General features: G+C 41.6%; 2 protein-coding genes across 3 annotated transcripts in view; both read right to left on the reverse strand.

Moving 5' to 3' along the window:
* DERA (deoxyribose-phosphate aldolase) overlaps positions 1–6,795 on the reverse strand; it is a 60,372-nt gene extending 53,577 nt beyond the window's left edge. For both annotated transcript variants that reach the window (XM_062009424.1, XM_062009418.1), the window contains exon 1: positions 6,727–6,795. In XM_062009424.1, the coding sequence (XP_061865408.1) occupies positions 6,727–6,757 (31 nt within the window). In that variant the 5' untranslated portion in view covers positions 6,758–6,795. The remainder of the gene's footprint in view (positions 1–6,726) is intronic.
* Positions 6,796–8,771: 1,976 nt separating this feature from the next.
* STRAP (serine/threonine kinase receptor associated protein) lies at positions 8,772–17,874 on the reverse strand. The gene is made up of 10 exons (XM_062009432.1): positions 17,605–17,874; positions 16,362–16,497; positions 15,514–15,595; positions 15,185–15,257; positions 14,506–14,602; positions 13,002–13,139; positions 12,296–12,432; positions 11,411–11,560; positions 10,742–10,807; positions 8,772–9,318 (listed from the first exon to the last, which is right to left on the reverse strand). Exons 1-10 carry the CDS (start codon positions 17,714–17,716, stop codon positions 9,257–9,259), a joined length of 1,053 nt encoding a protein of 350 aa, XP_061865416.1. The 5' UTR covers positions 17,717–17,874; the 3' UTR covers positions 8,772–9,256.
* Positions 17,875–18,991: the final 1,117 nt, after the last annotated feature.

The raw sequence follows: 18,991 nt of genomic DNA on the forward strand, positions 1-18,991 counted from the left end.
ATGCAGCTTACTACAGGAAATAAAGAAGTGTAATAAAAAAATAATCACACAGTGAGGAAGGACAAAGGTTCTGGTAATATGTAGCGGCAGATGGAGACTTCTATCTAACATAGACCTTTTATCCAAGCCTACTTTTCCATTAATTAAAGCAGTGGGCAAGTGAAAACAAATACGTCTCAGTGTAATTGTCTCCAAATAGACTTTCAAAGTTTGCCATGTGAGGTATCACCAGATCTTTAAATGTAAGTGGCTCTATTCAGAAAAATCACTTGCAATTCCAGCTTTTCCTTTTTTGTTTCCCCATTAAAAATTAGAATAAAACCATTATTTGAAATAGAACAGTCTTCCTTTGGAGTCTTCCCATCCCCCACTACCCCAAGCTTTATGATTTAGTATCTGGCTAAGGAAAACTATATTTAATTAGGCTCATTAACCTTGCAGTGTGAACATGTCTTTTTTTTTCTTTTTTTTTTTAAATAAGTCATCTGCTAGTCATCTGCACAGTCATGTGGTTTCAGGGATAAAAGTAATTAAAGCAGTTACACTATAGCTAATTAGCCAATATTCTGTAATCACACTTCAAGTTTACTTTTTTCTCTGAAGACATTTTAAAAAAACCATATTTAAAAATCTTAACAGGAAATTCACATCCGCTCTTTGAAAAATACGAACTCCAGAAATACCAAGCACTTCCTCAGAAAACAATAAATAAAACTACTTTAACGGTATAATTATATAAATATCTAAGATAGTTAACACATTCCTCATAAAAGACACTAAGCTTTTCAGAATCTTAAAAAAAAAAATGTGTAGATGGCACCCCTTCAGATGGCGAAACAGAAAGCTCAAGAATGCCTAAGGCTGTAGTTTCACAAGCACTGTAAGACAGCACTGTCCCCAAAATAAGCTGTCCCCCCCAACTGGTTATTCCTTCCTCTATGCCAGAAACAGCATGTGTGCTCCTGCTCTTACCGTGAACACATGATAAAATCGGTAAGCGAAGTGATGAAAGCTGTTATTTCTGGAAAAGCGACTGAAAATGTGTCTTGAACCTTTGGAGAAATGAGGTGTTCAGCTGGACACAGTCTGACCCCAGCTGGTCATGCATAGCCAAGCAAAGACACTAGAGAGAGAGAGAGAAGGCTTCTCAATCATATCTCGTTACAGTTATCACATCAGCTTTTTAGAGGTTTAGGAGTTATTCAGGTTTTTTTTGAGACAGAAGCCACAGTTATTTTTCCATAGTTACTCTTCCTATGGACTTGTTTAATTTTGAGATAGGTCCTTCTTATACGATAGAAGTTCAGTCTCCAAGTCATCAGCATTCAGATACTCAAAGCAGAACACTAAGGTGTAGGCCCTGAACTAGAAACCAGCTCTATGATCTTGTGACATTATTGAATCATATAATGTTGACCATAGATGACATGAAATGGATCACAGTATCCTCCAAAGCACTTTGAAAACCAACAACAAGCCCTTCCTCGGAAAACAAGCTGCAGAACAACAGAAGCTTGGTTTCCTGCAGGTGCAAGTCCTCTGCTGTTCCCTCTCTTCTCCTCTGGCTCCAGAGACCTCCCCTCACCGCAACAACCCAACTGTCTTCTTGTGGTTCTCCTGAGCCTGAACATTGTTACTTGCATAAGGCCTCCTCCCAAAAGAGATGTAATGAAAAGTCAAGTAATTGCTGAGCTGTGTCTGCCTTTCCCTCAACACAAGGACTAGTTTGGAACTCCACCCACTGACTGACTTATTTCTGAGACATCTATCTGTCCTTCAAATTTGATTCAGCAGATTCAAAAGGTGTTACAAAGGATCAGTGAAGAAATAGAATCACAGTACAGGCTAAAATCAGCTATTAATATATTAGAACTGAATTATACTGTCTTGAAAAGCGATGCAACACTTCATTATCTAAATGCCACTTACCAATAGGCTAGCTCTCACATGTAAATGGCTCAGAAATACCAACTATAATTAAAAATACCAACTGAAGCATAATGAATGTATTTCTGGCCCTTCAACTAGAGGGGCTGAGCAATAGAGGGTTTTTTTCAGAATCCAAGAATGTACTTTGCAAAACAACTGTAACTAATTCTTCATTACTCAGAATACATATGTGCATATATATGCACACACATACACAGACACACACAGAAGAAAAAAAACCATACAATCACAGAATGATTTAAGCTGGAAGATTTCTGAAGGTCTTTTATCCAAACTCCAGTGCATGGGTCAGCTTTGAGCTGAGACTAGGATGCTGAGAGCTTTATTCAGTTGGGTTTGGAGAGTCCCAAGGATGGAGTCTGCACAGCCTCTCTGGGCAACCTATCCCACCACCTGACTGAAGTCCTGCATGAAGATATTTTCCTTATATCCAGTATGAACCCCTCTGTCTCAAGACAAGTCTACCATCTTGCCTCATTCCACCATGTGATGCAATGAAGAGCTTGGCTCTGCTTTCCTGATGCACTCCCCATCAGGATGAGCAGGCTTCTGTAAGAACCCCGAAGCCATTTCTTCCTCAGGCTGAACCAGCCCAGCTCTCTCAGTGTCTCCTTACAGAGCAAGCGCTCCAGCCTCTGACCATCCTGGTGGCCTTCTGCTGAACTTGTGACAGTTTATCAAACTCCGCTACTGTGACACAACAAAAGTGGTCAATCTTCCAAATACAGCCTAACAAGTGCTGAGCAGAGGAGATGATCCCTCCCTTCCCATGAGCTCCCTGTAGGTACACGTGGTCCCTGTAGCCACTGGCCATCCCTGCTGCTGGGGCACTGCTGGCTCATGCCCAGGTCACTGACCACCAGGCATCAGGGCCTTTGAGCAGAGCTGCTCCCCAGGCAGGCCAGTCCCAGCCTGTGTCGCTGCCGGGGCTCATCCTCCCCAGAGCAGGACTCTGCCTTCAGCCCTGATGAATGTCACTGAGTTCCTATTGACCCATTTCCCCAGTCAATTTGGGTTCCTCTGAATGATGTGGCAAACTCATCTGCAAATTTTATGAGCAAGTAGTCCATTGCCCCTCCCAGGTCATTTTAAAAACAGGTCCCAGGCTAGACTCCTGCACTACCGTACTTGGTACCAGTCTTCAAGTATTACCTATCAACCATCATCTTCTCATCCCAACCATCCAATCAAGTTTTTAACCATTTTAATATCCACCCATACAAACATCTCAACTTGGATATAAAATATTGCAAAAGACAGTGTCAAAAGACTTGCTAAAGCTGAAGTAAATGACATCCATTGCTCTCCCCTTGCTGACATACCCAGCAATTTTACTATGGAAGGATTAAGTTGGTCAGGCACAATCTATCCTTTACCAATAAAATAAACAATAAAATTATGTCACTGGCAATCAGTTCTATTGTTGTTTTATCATGTGATCACGTGTTATTGTTCAGGCCATTTCCCCTTCTGATTTCCCTACTGAATAGACTGAAGAACGACTTGTGTCTAGACAACAGTTCAGGCTCCAAACAAACAAGCTGTGTTACCTGCTTGATTTTAAATATCCTACTTCCAATTTTCTGCCTCTATCCAAGGTTACTGAATGTCTGTCTTTCTCCATGACTTCTGAAGTTGTTGCATGGAAATTCCATCTGCGGGAAACAGAAAATCCGTATAGCAGATGTCTGCATCCACACAGTTAAACCAAAGGAGTATGCTACTAGCTAATATTACAAAACAGATGCTCATTAATGCATTTCACTATTTTGTTCTGAAGTGGCATTAAAAAGTTGCATCTGATGCTTTTCAGAAACATGAAAAAATATGAAGCATCTGGTCCATTATACCCCAGGGTCCTTGCAAGCAGAACAGGAGAGGCAGACTCCTTTCAGCCCCTGCAGGCATCACAGTAAACCTGAGTACTCAAGAATAACTCCACAAACAGTCCCTGTGGAAGGACAAATGCTAAAATTCCTTATCCATTTTCTTTACGTGACTGTCTGATGGCAAACATAGTAGTGTATTGGATGAGTATGTAAATCAATGTCTTTTTATCTGTGTTGCATGTACCTGTTCTTTATTCCAAGTAACTACCCTGTTCCTCTACTAAAGAGGAGTGATAAGAACACAGAAAGAAAGAAGAGCAAGGTGGCAAGACAGAATGAATTAAGGGCTTTTAAAAAACAAACAAACAAAAAAAAAAAAACCACAAAAAAAACTCCAAAAAACCACAGAACAAAAAGCACATGGGAAAGCATCATTTATCATAATTTGAGAACAGTTTGGCTTGTTACTGATAAACAGATAGATGCTCTATAATGGCAGCATTAATAATTTACTGTTCAAATAATGACATTAGGTTGCAAGCACAGAAATAAAAAGACACAAAGAAAACAACTAAAACAATATTTTTAAGAAAAAGATATTTTTACCACTAGGTGTCCCTGTTGGAAAACTGTAATCCTACAGAATGCTCTGTGAGATACAGGGCAAATTATTTGTATTACAGTTAAAGCTGCTGGGACAAGCTGGCAAAACAGTCACAGAAGTCAACGATCATGAAAGATAAAGGCAAGGGTTTAACATGACGTTTTTAAGTACTGCTACCAGCTAAGATGGAGTACTTCAAGTAGTATGCAGGAACATACTTAAATATAGCACTTAAGGTATTTCAGATGTGCATTTAGGAGGAAACTGAACAGCAGAGAGATTCTGTTCTCCCTTTAAAGCAGCCAGCATAAGGCAAACAACTGCAGTAGGAGATGCTGCTCCTTAACACAAACATGGTCATGGTCATAGCCACACAATTCCCCTGCTACGCATGCCCTGCACATCTAAACCAACTCATTTTGACTACAACTGACTAAATAGAGATCACTGGAAAGGGATGGCAACAAGTATCTACCAAGAAGCTGAGGGCAGTGGCCTTTCCAGGCAAATCAGTCATAGCTGGAAGAAGCCACATGGTGCAGCCCTAAAGACATCCACCCGTCTGTGCTCTCCATTAGTAATCTTGAACATTAGCCAACTCTGCCCCTTGGGCAGGGGAGGACTACTTATGAGAGGAGAAGGAGTTATAGAAAATATTCGGAGCACACTGAAAGATTGTTTTAGTAGGTGCAAAAAATGATTATGTTGTTTTGGTCAGTTGCACAATGAATACTTTTCCCTTGTCTAAGGCTGTATAGCAAGATCCATCCAAATCTTAGTGAGGTTGCCCTTCTCTTCCAGTAATTTCACACTCGACAGCATGGCTTTCCTTACATGTATGCCTGTCTGTTGGAGAATGACTATTTGATAAGAACCAAACTGACTTCATATTCAAGTTTCTGGACTTCCCACACATTCTGACAATTAGGATTAAATTTACAGTAAGAAAAATCACAACACGTGCCTAGTTTAAAGCAAATGGAGCACATTTGCAAACTTCTGTGCTAGCATGTTTCCCAACAGACACTGAAGTTTTGCCACCACATTATTAACATGTCTATTTCAGCAAAAAGATGCGTTTCAGATGGTTAACACTGAAACTCACCTATCCCTGTAAGTAGCCCACAGAGAAGCCTATCACAGAGCAACTTGACAGCTCATTCAGAGAATTAAAACAGAGTCAACTTTCATTTGTCCACAGGCTAATCATTTAAAGTGCATGTTCACTCTGTAAAAATGCCTATGTCTGTGCTAGAGATAGGAGCATAGCCCCGTGACACCACATAGCATGGCCTCCTGAACTATGCTCGTGCTAACTTTGAGGTCTCCTATGCCAGCTGTCTTTTACTTCTCATCTATGATGCCACCCCTGTATCTCCTTTGCTTAATTGTCCATCTACTCATACTGACCAAATTATCATACCTGAAAGTCAGATGATAGGAAGGCTGATCACTTTAATTCATTCCACCACGGCAGCTGGCTTTTGCTGAGTGGAGAAATCAGAAAGCTGTAACCCTTTCTCCCTCTCCAACCCCAGCCATTAGCAGAAGAGGAGCTCCAGATGGGAAATAGCAGAGAAACCTTCTCTGCCTTACCTGAGGTACAGACATCTCTCAGGCCTGGACACCATCCGCAAACACCTGGAAAATCCTTAACGGTTTTCAAAGCGTATGCACCAAGGAGAACAAGAAGGAAAGGTAAAGTCCTGAGTTTGCAAATCAGAATGCAACTAATAACAAGTGTTTTGAACTTCTTGGGGATATGTGGAATGAGAGTGTTAGTGAGAATCAGAAAGGTGTACAAGAAGGGCCTAGGCCCAGATTTGCAACTGGACCATGGTGACTGAGTCCCATTGCACCCAGCTGTCTTGTGAACTGTCACCCTGCTCAGTCTCTGAAGCCAAGGCCATACGTCACGGGCAAACCTCAACTTACTGTTTAACCTGGAGTTCGAACGGGAAAGTAAGCTTCCTACAAGGTTGTCCATTAAAATCATAGTCCAAACAGTATGTCACGAGCATACGTTAAAGGATCCAAAGGACTTGAAAGTCTATTTCTAGTTTGGCCTTTCAGAAAAACAAGGTTTTGCATCAGGCTGGCTCCTACACGCTGAGGTGGGTAAGCCAGGAGAGGGGGGCCATCCCGACAGCCTGGAGCCCCCGGCGGATTACCCGCACGGGCCCCTTTTCGCTAGTCCCCGTGGCAGGCGGGCCTGCCCAAGCAGCGCTCCCCGCCACGCCACCTCGGCAGCCCCTCACGCCGCAGACAGGCCCGCCTCCGAAGCCCCCGAATCGTGCAGGGGGGAGTATGGGGCAGCCCTCCCCGCAGGTCGCCGCCCCTTACCCAGCTGGGTGCCCGGGTTGCGGCCCGCCATGGCCCGCGCTGCCGCCAGCTCCCCGCTCCCGGCGGGCGGGGGGAGCAGACTTCGGGCTCGCCGGTCCCGCCCCACACGGGCAGGAAGCGGCGGCGGGCGGGCTCGGCGCGGCCGCGCCTGACGCCGGGGCGCGCTGCTACCCCGTTAGTAGTGAGCCGAAGGCAGCCACGGCTTGTCTCCAGGTTGTAGCCGTCAGAGGAGAAAAGACCACTTGTCGTCCTGTGAGAGAAATTACTAAAATAATCTGTCCCTTCCTTTAATTGGAAAAACACCAAACTTGTTGTCTTGCTGATAATGAATAGAGGCAGAATTTCATAGAACAGCTGGGGTTGGAAGGGACTTTTACAGATCAACATCTCCAACCCCCTGAAAAAGCAGGTTCGTCTTGATCAGGTCACACAGGAACATGTCCAGGCAGGTTTGAACACCTCCATAGAAGGAGATGCCACGACCTTCCTGGGCAGCCTGTGCCAGCTCTCCCTCACCCTTACGGGAGTTTCTCCTGGTGTTTACGTGGAACTCTTTGTGTTCCAGCTTATGTCCATTACCCACGTTAGGCTGAATCAGAAAGTAGAAACTAGCATCACACCTACACAACGTGCTCTCTAAAATTACCAGCCTTGTAAATCTAGTAACACCTGCAAAATCAGTCTGGTAACAAAACCACCGACAACTTCACAGCTTTTTCATGACACAAACTCACATGACAAAAGTATTAGACATTGCTAATACTCTCATCGAGGCAAAAGATCTTCTGACTTTAGCCCTACTTGCTCAGGGCTAGCAATGAAACCACAAACTCAGTAGATGATCATGTAAACCAGCAAAAGGTCACAGCTCTAACATCTGAGGACACTATTCCAGACATCTACTTGAAATATGGCACAAAGACCATAGCCTGCAAAAAGCTTCACTATGGAGAGAGGTATCTTTCTTCTTTTAAAGACATCTTTCAGCCTGTAACATGAACAGCATCTAGGCTGAAGTAATACATTTGGAGTCCTAGTAAGCCTTAATTGAATTAATAACACAGAAACAATTAGCTGTAAATCACAGGGCTGCAAGTGGCCTGAGTAAAACTCAAATTATTTTTCTGACTTTATTCCAAAATGAGTTTTATCATAAACACTACTACTGCATTAAGAAAACAAGATTCCTGGTATTATCCTTTGTTTTCTTTGTTTCCTTTTTCCTTTACCCCCCTAAGTTGAAGCTGTAAGGGTTCTCCACCAACCACCTCAGTCCAACTGCCTGCTCACACAGGCTCAGCTACAGCAGGGCCATGTCCTAGCAGGTACTGAGTATTTTCAGGAATGGAGACTTCACCACCTTTCACAGGCAATCTGTTTCAGTGTTTGACTGCCCTTCAGAATGGGAAAATATTTTATGTTCACATGGAATCGTCCATGTTTCAATGGATATGCCAGTTTTCACATTCTAAAGTTTCAGTTTTCTAAGATGACTGCACTACTGTATTTTTGGGAAAAAAACATAAAGCAGAGTAAGGATAAGTCAATATTAAAAAATGTTTATGAATAAATATACCTCTGTGTAACTCTTCTTTCCATACAGAATGCATTACGTAGACCCCTCAGTATAACATTAAAGGAAATGACAAGTGGATGAATGGCAATATTTTCTTTAATGAAGAAAATATGGATTTGTAACCTTGAAAGAGTTAACTTTTTTAATCCAGTCTGGAGGACTAAACCCAAGCTTTATACAGATTCATAGCCAACCTCTGAGATTTTCTTGTATATCCAAAATATTTCAGGCAGCATGTTTAATTTAGGAGTTTTCACTGGTTTTGATTTTAGACTCATGTTTACATTCAAACATTAAAGAATAAAAAGACACAAAGCTTACACAGATCAAAGAACTTGCCACCCTCCGTCCCAGCACTGTAAAATTCCTGCTGCTTTACCCCTCTGGACAGTACAAAGGTGCTAGAAATGATGATGTTAATTAACCTGGTTGCTCTTCTATTTCATGAACCCAACGCTCAACAGTAAGATAAGAGTTTTGAGAGGCATTTTATTTATACAACTGAAAACAGTTAAATGTTCAGAAGCAGCGTACAATGAAACAAAACCCAAACCAAATGCTTTAAGTACATAATCTCTTCTTTTCAACTAAAGTCAAATTTTCCAACTCAAAAGAAAAAAGGGGGTAAAAGCCACGGTCTCTCTTCTCCATAATAAAGAAAACATGCTACAATGAGTCTAATTGAATTTGGAGAGATTGGATCTTGGCTTGCACACTTCTTTGAAAGACAGTAGGCAGTTATGCTAAAAAAGATAGCAAAACTCTACTACTTGTCTTTTTCTTTTTTTTGATACTCAGTTCTCTTACAGACAACACCTAGCCAGTTCCACCGCATTCTCATCAATTACTGCCCATCTTTGCCTTATGTAGAGAGTGCACTCTGGAAGGCTGCTGTTTATCACTGTTCACTTGATTTAGTTTCATGTGTCCATGTCGTGTTAACAGTTGCAATAATCAGGCCTTAACTTCAGGAGTTGAGCTGTACACTGAATCTGAGTTTTCAGAGGCAAGTTCTTCTGCAATTAAATAAAAAGGGTATAATTTAACTTCACCTTAGACATAAAAAACAAAGCAATGCTGCAAGAAGACCAATTCAGTTTGTTCTCCCATTTAACTTGATCCAGATATTTTATCCCATCTGTTCAGTCTGCACAGCTCTAGGCACGAGTCTGACACTGCATGATCATTTTCAGGCAAATGCATTCAAAGATCTTTTGAGATGAGTGAAAAATGCCAGAAGGTACTTTGGGAAAAATCACCTCTTCCATACTAAAGAATGCTACCATCTTGACCCTTTATTATTTAGCCAAGTTGAAGCTGACAGTTCAATGCATTAAATGGCTTGGATGGACCTACTTAGCATTGGGTGGAAATTGTCTGGATGGCCAGGCCAGGCCCAGAGAGTGGTGGTGAATGGATGGCAACCAGTCACCTGACGTGTTCTGGGCTCAGCATTGGGGCCTGTTTAATATCTTTATTGATGATCTGGATAAAGGGATTGAGTTCACCCCCACTAAGTTTCCAGACAACACCAAGCTGGCTGGGTACATAGATCTGCTGAAGGTGAGAAAGGTTCTTCAGAGGGACCTGGACAGGCTGGATCAATGGGCTAAGGCCAATCATATGAGGTTCAATAAGGCCAACTACCAGGTCCTGAACACGGGCCACAACAACCTCAAGCAACTCTACAGGCTTACGGCAGAGTGGCGGGAAAGCTGCCTGGAGGAAAAGAAGCCGGAGGTGTTAATCAACAGCCGGCTGAATACAAACCAGCAGTGTGCCCAGGTGGCCAAGAAGGCCAATGGCATCCTGGCTTGTATCAGAATTAGTGTGGCCAGCAGGACTAAGTCACTGTCCCCCATACTTGGCACTAGTGAGGCCGCATCTCAAATACTCTCACTACAAGACAAGCACGGAAGTGACCTGATCTAGGTGAACCTGCTTCTGCAGGGGTTTTGGACTAGACGATCTCTAAAAGGTCCCTTCCAACCCCTACCATTCTATGATCCTATGGAAGTGCTGGAGTGTGTCCAGAAACAAGGCAATAAAATTCATGAAGGGTCTAGGGAACAGGTCTTATGAGGAGCATCTAAGGAAATTTGGGTCGTTTGGTCTGGAGAAGCCTGAGAGGACACACAATCACTCTCTACAACTACTTCTCTCCAGTAAAGAATGATAGAACAAGAGGAAATGGTCTCAAGTTCCACCTGAGAACATTTAGATTGGAGACTAGGAAGAGCTTTTTCACTGAGAGGATGATTAAGCATTGGAACAGGCTGCTCAGGGAGGTGATGGAGTCACCATCCCTACAGATATTTACAAGTCATGTAGATGAGGTGCTGAAGCATATAGCTTACTATCAGGCTTGGCAGTGTTAAGTTAGTGATTGGACTTGATAATGTTAAAGGTCTTTTCCAACCATAATGATTCTATGATTACCTATTTCCTCCTCTGCAGTTCCTGGAAGGGTAGTCCTTGCTTTTGCTGCTTCTGCATTTTCCTCTTCTGTACAGGAGGAAGAAAAAACTGTGAGTACCTTCAGTTCTCCCTCACAGCTTTATAAAAAACCCCCTTTTCTCAGTTAATTTAGCATTGAGGAAAAACAGCCAACTAAGCAATTCCATTAATGAATACTTACCTGCAGTTTTCTAGGCATGGTTTCCCCCACACCAAATTTAGAGAACTAAAGTACACATAAAATAAAACTATCGTCTACGCTTCTTTCTAGAGATTCATCTTTAAGACTTTTAAAAGAGGTATTACATATTTCTTCTCTAACACAAAAATACATCAGATTATTTGCTTAACTGTCCACAAAGTGTCTGTATTCAATTACCTTACAGTTTTGAACTTAACTGCTTAAATGACAACTACAAAAATAAATCCTTAAATCTAACAGATTTGAGTGGCTATAGAAACCCTTCAGAAACTGCCTGCAGAGTCAGTATCTGCAGGACCTGAACAACAGCCATGTGGGTACTGCACTCACATCTGAGTTTGCAAAGAGTTACTGTATGAAATTCAGATGACATTTACCACTTACGATAGATGTTACTTAAAAAGTACACACGAGCAGCTACATTTCCCCAGCCATGAGCACATACTTACCAGGAACTACACACTTCCAAAGACCATAAGTTTTCCCTACTGTTGTCTGCCACAGCCGTAGTGTACCATCCTCAGAGCCACTCGCATATAACTCCCCATCAGGGCTAAATCTCACACAGTGAATTGGACCAAAGTGTCCTTTGTAAGATTCTGTAAGAGAACATATCAAAACTATTCATTTCAAGTTCTAACCAACTGAAATTACTAAGTAGAAACTGAGCAGAAGAGAGGAAAACAAAACAAAACACTGGGGTGGGGGGGAAGCACTTCCTCAGTATTTAACTTGCCATGCAAAACAAAGCATCTATTAATTGATATCTCAGCAACCTCTAATGTAGGTAACATATTACTATTTTACCAACTGCAAGAAAACAGGTGCTTATTTATTCTAGGCAAAACTACAAAGCAAGCCAGTTGCACAGAGTAACACATGCTCTGTTCCTTCAACCACTCCACACAAAGTGAGGATAGGCTCAAAGAACAAATTTTAGAGATATACTTGTTTTTAAAATATACTTGGCCAATATTAACAAGAAAAAAACATACCACATTTTTCATAAAAGCAAGTAGCTGCAACTCATTAGATATATCTAACTAATGCTATAGCATGACACTTAAAGCTTACTTTTGCAGCAGTTCCAGAATAACAACTGGTTTTTTAAATACGTGCAAAGAGATGTTTAATGGAGGCTTTAATTAGTTCTAGAAGAATAACATTAGACATACTGAGATAGGAAAAATGCTTAACTGATAATACACCTTTTTATCCACTTGCAAAGCACACTATGCAAAGACTTTATTTGAGTACAACAGTTTCATTTGTCATTACTTTATTAATCTAATACCCATTTCAGACCTCATTTTTATTATACAAAACAAACATACCTAATTCTTCTCCTGTATTATAGTCATATTTATAGAGTTTAAAATCTTCACCACCTGCAACCAAACATTCTTTTGCGGGGTGAAGTGATGCAGAATTGATTGTAGCAGGTGCTTCAAATGATTTAATCTGCTCTAGACTGGGAGAGAAAAGTTTGTTAATAAGGTTAATTAAAAAAAAAAAACAGATCCTAAGAGCAAAGAAACTGTGATACTATTACTTAAAACTGCTTTTTAGAAAAATAAAACACACCCACACACAGTTTCTGAAACAAGTGTTAATAGTCATAAATCACACTCATCAAGTTATAAACAAGTTCAAAATAAGCAAAACAAAAGCTCACACATTCAAAACTACTTTCTGGAATATGTCTGTGTAACTTGCTTTAAGACATTATAGACAATATAAATAATTAGTTCTCCAAGAAACACTGAACTGAACCCCAGAAGAAACTTAATTAACCACAATTAAAATTAGTGTGAAATACAAAATTGGCACCAAACCTTTATAGTCTAGCATCTAATAAACAGTTAAAAGTTCACTATTTTAAAAGAGGGTTGTTTCACACTCTGCTTCTGTTTCATCAGAGACAAAGTTGTCCACTAATGCCACTTCTGACAGCTTGGTGATTTTGGCCCTGTACAATCAGTTTTTATCCACAGGTAAACCGCTTACTCGACCCCTGATGAATCTGTGTTTTGGACTCACGTTTCTGCACTATGAAAAGCAATAGTTTTCCCATAGGTTATCACAAGTATCTGTCCTTCTGGAACATATTCCATGCTGCTCACTGACATTGCAACATTTAGTGCCTTCACTTCCGTCATGGTACTCCGGTCCCAAAGGCTTAAGGGGGGCAAAAAGAAAATAAAAGAGACTCTCATTACTTCAACAAATCAAACAATTCTCACTTCCCATGTACTGCAAGATTTGGACCAAAAAAAGCCAACTAATGAAGAACGTGATTTGATTCCACGGGTACTTCAGATTTTCAGTGGCATCTTCATCCTCACCTAGGCAAAGTTTTAAAGACCAGCTTACTTTAAAATACTTAATGTAACAACATTAAATGGTATCCATATGATTTAACTAAAAGATTCTCTTGGAGACTGAAAATCTTGTTTTAAGTTTCCTGAACAGAGCTTTCTAGAAGACCTGAAGACTCCATTCTGTCTTTTTACCTCAAAAGACAAAGACGAACTGATGCCAATCTCTGTTCTTTGTATGCTTAGGGGTGCGAAAGCTATCTAAATAGAAAAGAAATAAAATTGTTCTGCTATGACAAGTAAGAATCGTTCATCAGCTGACTGCTACATTTCTGTTTCTACAATTCAGAGAAAAATACACAAGACTAGCCTCTTGCCTATCTTGAACACCAGTTCAAAAGAACTGGAGCTAAAAAGACAACTACAGGGAAATTGCACCAGTGATTTCAACCTCTCATCCTTCCTTCCACAGAGCAGAAAAGACCATTCTATTTCTCTCTCCTTTGTGCCATAAATGTAAGAATGGTGAGACAGTTTGGCATGAGATGATACTGATCCTATCAGACAGAAAGCTGAGGAAGCAGTTAGGCACATCTCCAATTTCTTCTGGACAGCACAACTTGAGGAAGGACCTTCGTCAATTCAGCTCCCTAGCAGACACGTTTGTCTAGGTTTCAGCACATCCCCTAGCAATTGGGCATAAAGTAAACAAAGCAAAAAACCATGACTGGATGAGCCACCTTATAGAATTATTAAAGCTTACTCAGCCTATCAAACATGGCAGAGAAAACGGGCTCTGTCAACAGTGCAGTTTCCAGATGCTCTTCCCAGTCTGATCCCAGTGTTTGGTTAGTCCATGCCTTGTGCATCTTTCAAGGCTGGATTACAGAAGACAAGGTAGTAATACCTCAGCGCATGTTTTCACAAGACCTCATCACAAATTTATCTTCTATAGAATTACAAAAGTCATAAACTTCTTATAATACCCCGTTCCCAAAGACTGCCTCCTCTTATCAAGGAGGACACGTTTATAGGGTAAAAAAATACAAAATTTATGTTTTTAACAGCAGAAGAGAACTGTATTAGACATGCATTTATAATAATCTAGGATCAAATAACCTGTGTTACTTATATCCTTTACCATAAAATAAAAGGATCTTCTCACATGGATTAAGATAATAAATAAAAGTGAGCCTCTAAGAAAATGGAAATTTACTTTTTCTTACCGGACAGTTTTATCATCAGCTGAAAGAATCTGTTTGTCATCACTGCTCCATAAAGCCTTTTTAATGCCAGAAGTATGTCCACTGACAACATCAGGTTCTTAAAATAAAGCCAAAAATTTTTAATACATGTAAGAAAATGAAATAATGTCATGCAGCAGTTTGGAAGGTTTCTTCCATTTACTAGAAGCTGTACAATTACGTCCAGCACTTATGACTTTTATTTGTAGATCTTACTCCCAGGAGCAGGACAGATGTAAACCTGGTATCTGATTGCCTACATTCAAAAGCTTCACTAGTTTAACAACACAGGCTCGCTAGCTTTGTATCAATCATCAACAGCTCAATATTAACACAAATTGAAACACGCCTAAAACATGTGGAGTCTTTTTTTTTCTTTCATATGACTACATTTTAATTGACTAGACCTATCTCTAATGAGGCTGCATTAAGTTGAAACATACTGTGCTTGAAGTCCACTATAAACTCCGATTCACTTATAAAAGCATAAACTTAAAATGCAGATTATCTTGCTACAGCAAAAGGTTATAAACATTTAATTTGCCAAACAATCCTCAACTTTGTCTTTCGTGTTTCATAAAAGAAAGTAGCTCTTAATTTCAGAACTTTAACTCAAAAAAAAAAAAAAAAAACCTTGAGTCAGTTTTAAAAGCAGACTCACCTGCATCTGGCTTGCTCAAATCATAGATACGTAACAGTTTATCTTGTCCACCTGTTAATAGATAATTGCTATCCTGAAACAGAAGTTATAAAGGGTCAACTCTACTTTGAATCAAAATAATAGCCATCACCTATGAGCCTTAAAGTAACAGTTCTTTCTCTTATACAGCCTCTAACACACTTTTTACATTTAAATCTTAAAAACTAGAAGCAGTATGCTAGAGTACGAGCCTGTTAAGATACACAAAAAGTACAGAAAGTTTTTGCTAAAAGCAAAACATATTCAAGAGTTTACTTCATTGGTGAATAATGTATAAAGGTTTTTCATACCTGTGTAAAATCCACACTTTTGACAATGTGTTTGTGAGCCAGGGTGATTAATTCATCACCTGACACAGCATCCCACACTTTGCTGTAAGGTAAGAGAAAATATTTACATCTAACTAGCAGCAGCACAAATCAACCTGAGCAGTCAGATTAGTTTGTAAGCAATCTTTCCTGACACTCCCATAAAATTTTATCATAAATGCTACATTCTTACAAGTTACAACCCAGCTACTCAATTAGAACAGTTAATATGCTTTTACTAAAGGTTGGGGTTTTTTTTGCTATCTCACCATTTTTCTTCATCCTGTTCTTCAGGATAATGCAGACTAATTAGCATTTTAAAGACAGAGTCAGTTCTTCTCTGCAACTTCATTAACAGAGATTGCCCTCTACTAATAGGATTCAACTTGCCAAATATTAATATATGCTGCAAACAGCACAAACAACAACAAAAAAGTAAGAAAAAAAAACCACTATAATTTTTGCGAGTTCTCTTGTCATAAAAACAGGCTAACTGGTAGAAGCAAAATAAAGATCACGTTTTCAACTCTGCTATAACTATAGTGCCAGAGATTAGAGCCACGTGAAAATGTTATTCTAGCAAATTCGTATGACAATTAAGTATCAAGAAGCAATCGCTGTTATCCATCACACCAGAATTAACTGTAGCTGCTTTCAAGAACCTAAAAGACTAGGTTTTAATTTGGAGAGCCGTAAACAAGCTAAGATTTACTAAAGAAAAACAAACAAATGGACCATTTACTACAGTAAATTTTGTGACACTACAGTGTCACAAGAGTACTATAGACTAAAACCAACATACAGGCCGCAAAGACAGTTAAATCACTTACGCTGTAAAATCTGCTGCTGCAGTAGCTGCTTTAGTGGCATCAGTGTTCAACGTGGCACCCCAAACAGCACCTTTATGACCCAGAAATGTGCCGATCCAGTCTCCTGTGTCACCCTGCCGCAGCATAGGTTTACCATCTTCACAAAAACAAATTCAATGTTTAGGTAACACAATAAAAAAAAAAAGAAAGCTGTTTAAAAGAAAGACTCTCGAGCACAAGTACGTGAAAATACCACATACTTTATAAAGCTATTCTTTGTAAATTAGTTTAGCTGAAGAGCTTAGATATGTAGCTGTACTTGCTGCACACATCTAAAACTCTATAGACATTAAAATACTACCCCAGTTGGGATAAAAGTTTTATTGAGGTTCTTAAGGTTGCAAAGATATAGAAAGCAACATTTTGTTTAGGTTTTATTTTTATTCAAGTTTTCTTGGGCAAGACAAGTTTGGGTTTTCACTTTGAAGCAGTATGTTCAGACTAACAGTACTCAGAAATAAGTCTTGTGTTTGTAACCAGGTACTGTCCAGAGATGTTGTAAAAATTAAACCGAAAGCCTCTCCTGCTCTACAATTTTTTTCTGTGAGACTACCAAAAAGTTGTTCATACAAGAAGATGGACAGCTAAATTGGTGTCACTCCAAGGAAAAAACATAACCTTCTTTTCAACTTCTTTAAACTTTTAAACATATACACAAGATTAACATATACATAACTGAAGGGGAAATGCTATTCACGTAATAAGAGAGCTCTCACGGGAAAGGAGGGGGACATCATCATTCTATATCTGGCAAAGCAGATGCCCTGGTGAACTTTGAAATTCACAGCCTGTGTGCGCAGACGGTAGAAATGGGCAGCTTTATAAAGAAATCCCTTCAAGATTTCCCACTCCCACCCCTACTCCCCTAGGCTAAACCCGTAACTGAGCACCACGAAAATCGTCGATCTGTTCCCTTTTCCATTCGGCAACACCGTCAGCCGGTATTAACTCCCACGTACTGGCGTTTCGCTGGACGGACAGGACTGCCCGGCGCAGCGGCCTCGGCCAGCGCCAGCCGCTCGGTTCTCTCCCGCGCTCCCTCCCGCCCCACAAACACTCCTTCGGGAAGCTGACGCGCGGCCTTACGAGCAACGCGGAGGAGGCGCGGCCCACCCGCCCGGGGCCGAAAGCATCCCTGCCGGGCAGGCTAAAACAAAGGGGCCGGCGACACGGGCGCCCACAACCCGCCCCCGTCCCCGCTCACCCTTGCAGGCGCTGATGAGAAAGTATCCGTAGGGGGTAACGCCGCTAAAGGCCAGGTCCACCACGGGCCGCGTGTGCCCGGAGCACGTCAGCGGGGTCTGCCTCATGGCCATGGCGGCGGTCCCGGGGATGGCGAAGTGAAGGAGGAGGAGGAGCTGAGAGCGCGAAGGGGCGCAGGCAGCGGCGGGGCGCACACGCACGGGGCCTGCGGAGGGACACGAGTCTCCTCCAGTCGGGCAGGAAGCGACGAGCGCGGCGGCAGCGGTATAGGAGGAAATGACGGCTCGGGGACGCTGCGGGAGCGGAAGCTGCGTCTGCCGCTGGGTGCGCGGCTGGCAAAGCCGCTAGGCGCAGGCGCATGGCAGCGGGCGCTCTTCGCTCCGTCCACCGCTGCTCTGGGAGAGCTGCGCGGAGCCGAGGGCGAGCGTGGGGTACTGGCAGCCGCGCCCCGACAGTCGTCCTCAGTCAGCCGTCGTGGTGTCACCGTGGGAATAAAGTCCTTAACATCCATGTAGCGTTAAGAACCAGGCGTTCTTTTATTGCAAGGTGCACGGGGGAATCGCTTCTCCTAAGGTGCATAGCCGAAAAAGAAAAGAACACTCCTTATCTACATCACAGAGAAATGAAGCAACTGTCTCATTTTGGGCACCCTGGCCTTGCTGAAACTTGTGAAGTTGTTTATGTGCTCGATGCCATGATTTTTAGCTAAAACATGGCTGCCTGTTGTCATAAGGCCCCCTTCCTCTGCTGCTTCTCAGGTTTATTTCAAAGGACTCTGGCTCACTGGTCTCTGGGATCTGGTGCTTTTAAACACTTTAAACCATTTGCTTGCAATTTCCTCATCATTCAACACAAACTGCAAACTACGCTTGTATAAAATAACAAGCGAGGATGGGGATTTGGGGTCTATAAATGAGAAATCTTTGAACTCTGGTATCAATGGCTTCTGACACCACAGCAAGTGGGAGAACCACACTCCCTGTTCCCACATCTCAGTTCCTGAAGATTCTTTTACTAACCCTGGTGTGAGATCCAAGGCTCCTCAATGCAGCTTTATTTTGATTCTGACCTCTTCTACAGCAGTGCCCAGCATAACCCAGCCTTGTACTTGCTGTTCGATAGTTGGGGTTTCACTTAAATCCAGTGCTGCCATGACCTTGCCCATCTCATCATACCCAGCCCCTTCCTCATTAGTTCTGCATGCCCCTGTGGTGCTCCTCTACCAGCTTTAGGCTCCTAAACCAGCAGCAAAGTAATCCTGCCAAAAGGAAGCACAGTTTGGGGTTTTTTTTCTATAGTTTGACCTGCTCTCATGGCCCACTGCAGGGTCCGATAAGCCTTTCGGGGCAGAGAGGCAGTGGGAAGACAGACTGAAGGGGATAGTGGGA

Source organism: Colius striatus, chromosome 1 (genome assembly GCF_028858725.1).
Source record: "Colius striatus isolate bColStr4 chromosome 1, bColStr4.1.hap1, whole genome shotgun sequence".
NCBI classification, from domain to species: Eukaryota; Metazoa; Chordata; class Aves; order Coliiformes; family Coliidae; genus Colius; species Colius striatus.

Coding starts and splice junctions, on each gene's coding strand:
- STRAP (XM_062009432.1), bottom strand. CDS start 17,716: ATGGCCATGAGGCAGACCCCGCTGACGTGCTCCGGGCACACGCGGCCC. Junction 15,596..16,361: donor GCAGCAGCAGATTTTACAGC/GTAAGTGATTTA, acceptor CTTACCTTACAG/CAAAGTGTGGGATGCTGTGT. Junction 12,433..13,001: donor GCTTTTCATAGTGCAGAAAC/GTGAGTCCAAAA, acceptor TTTCTCTCCCAG/TCTAGAGCAGATTAAATCAT.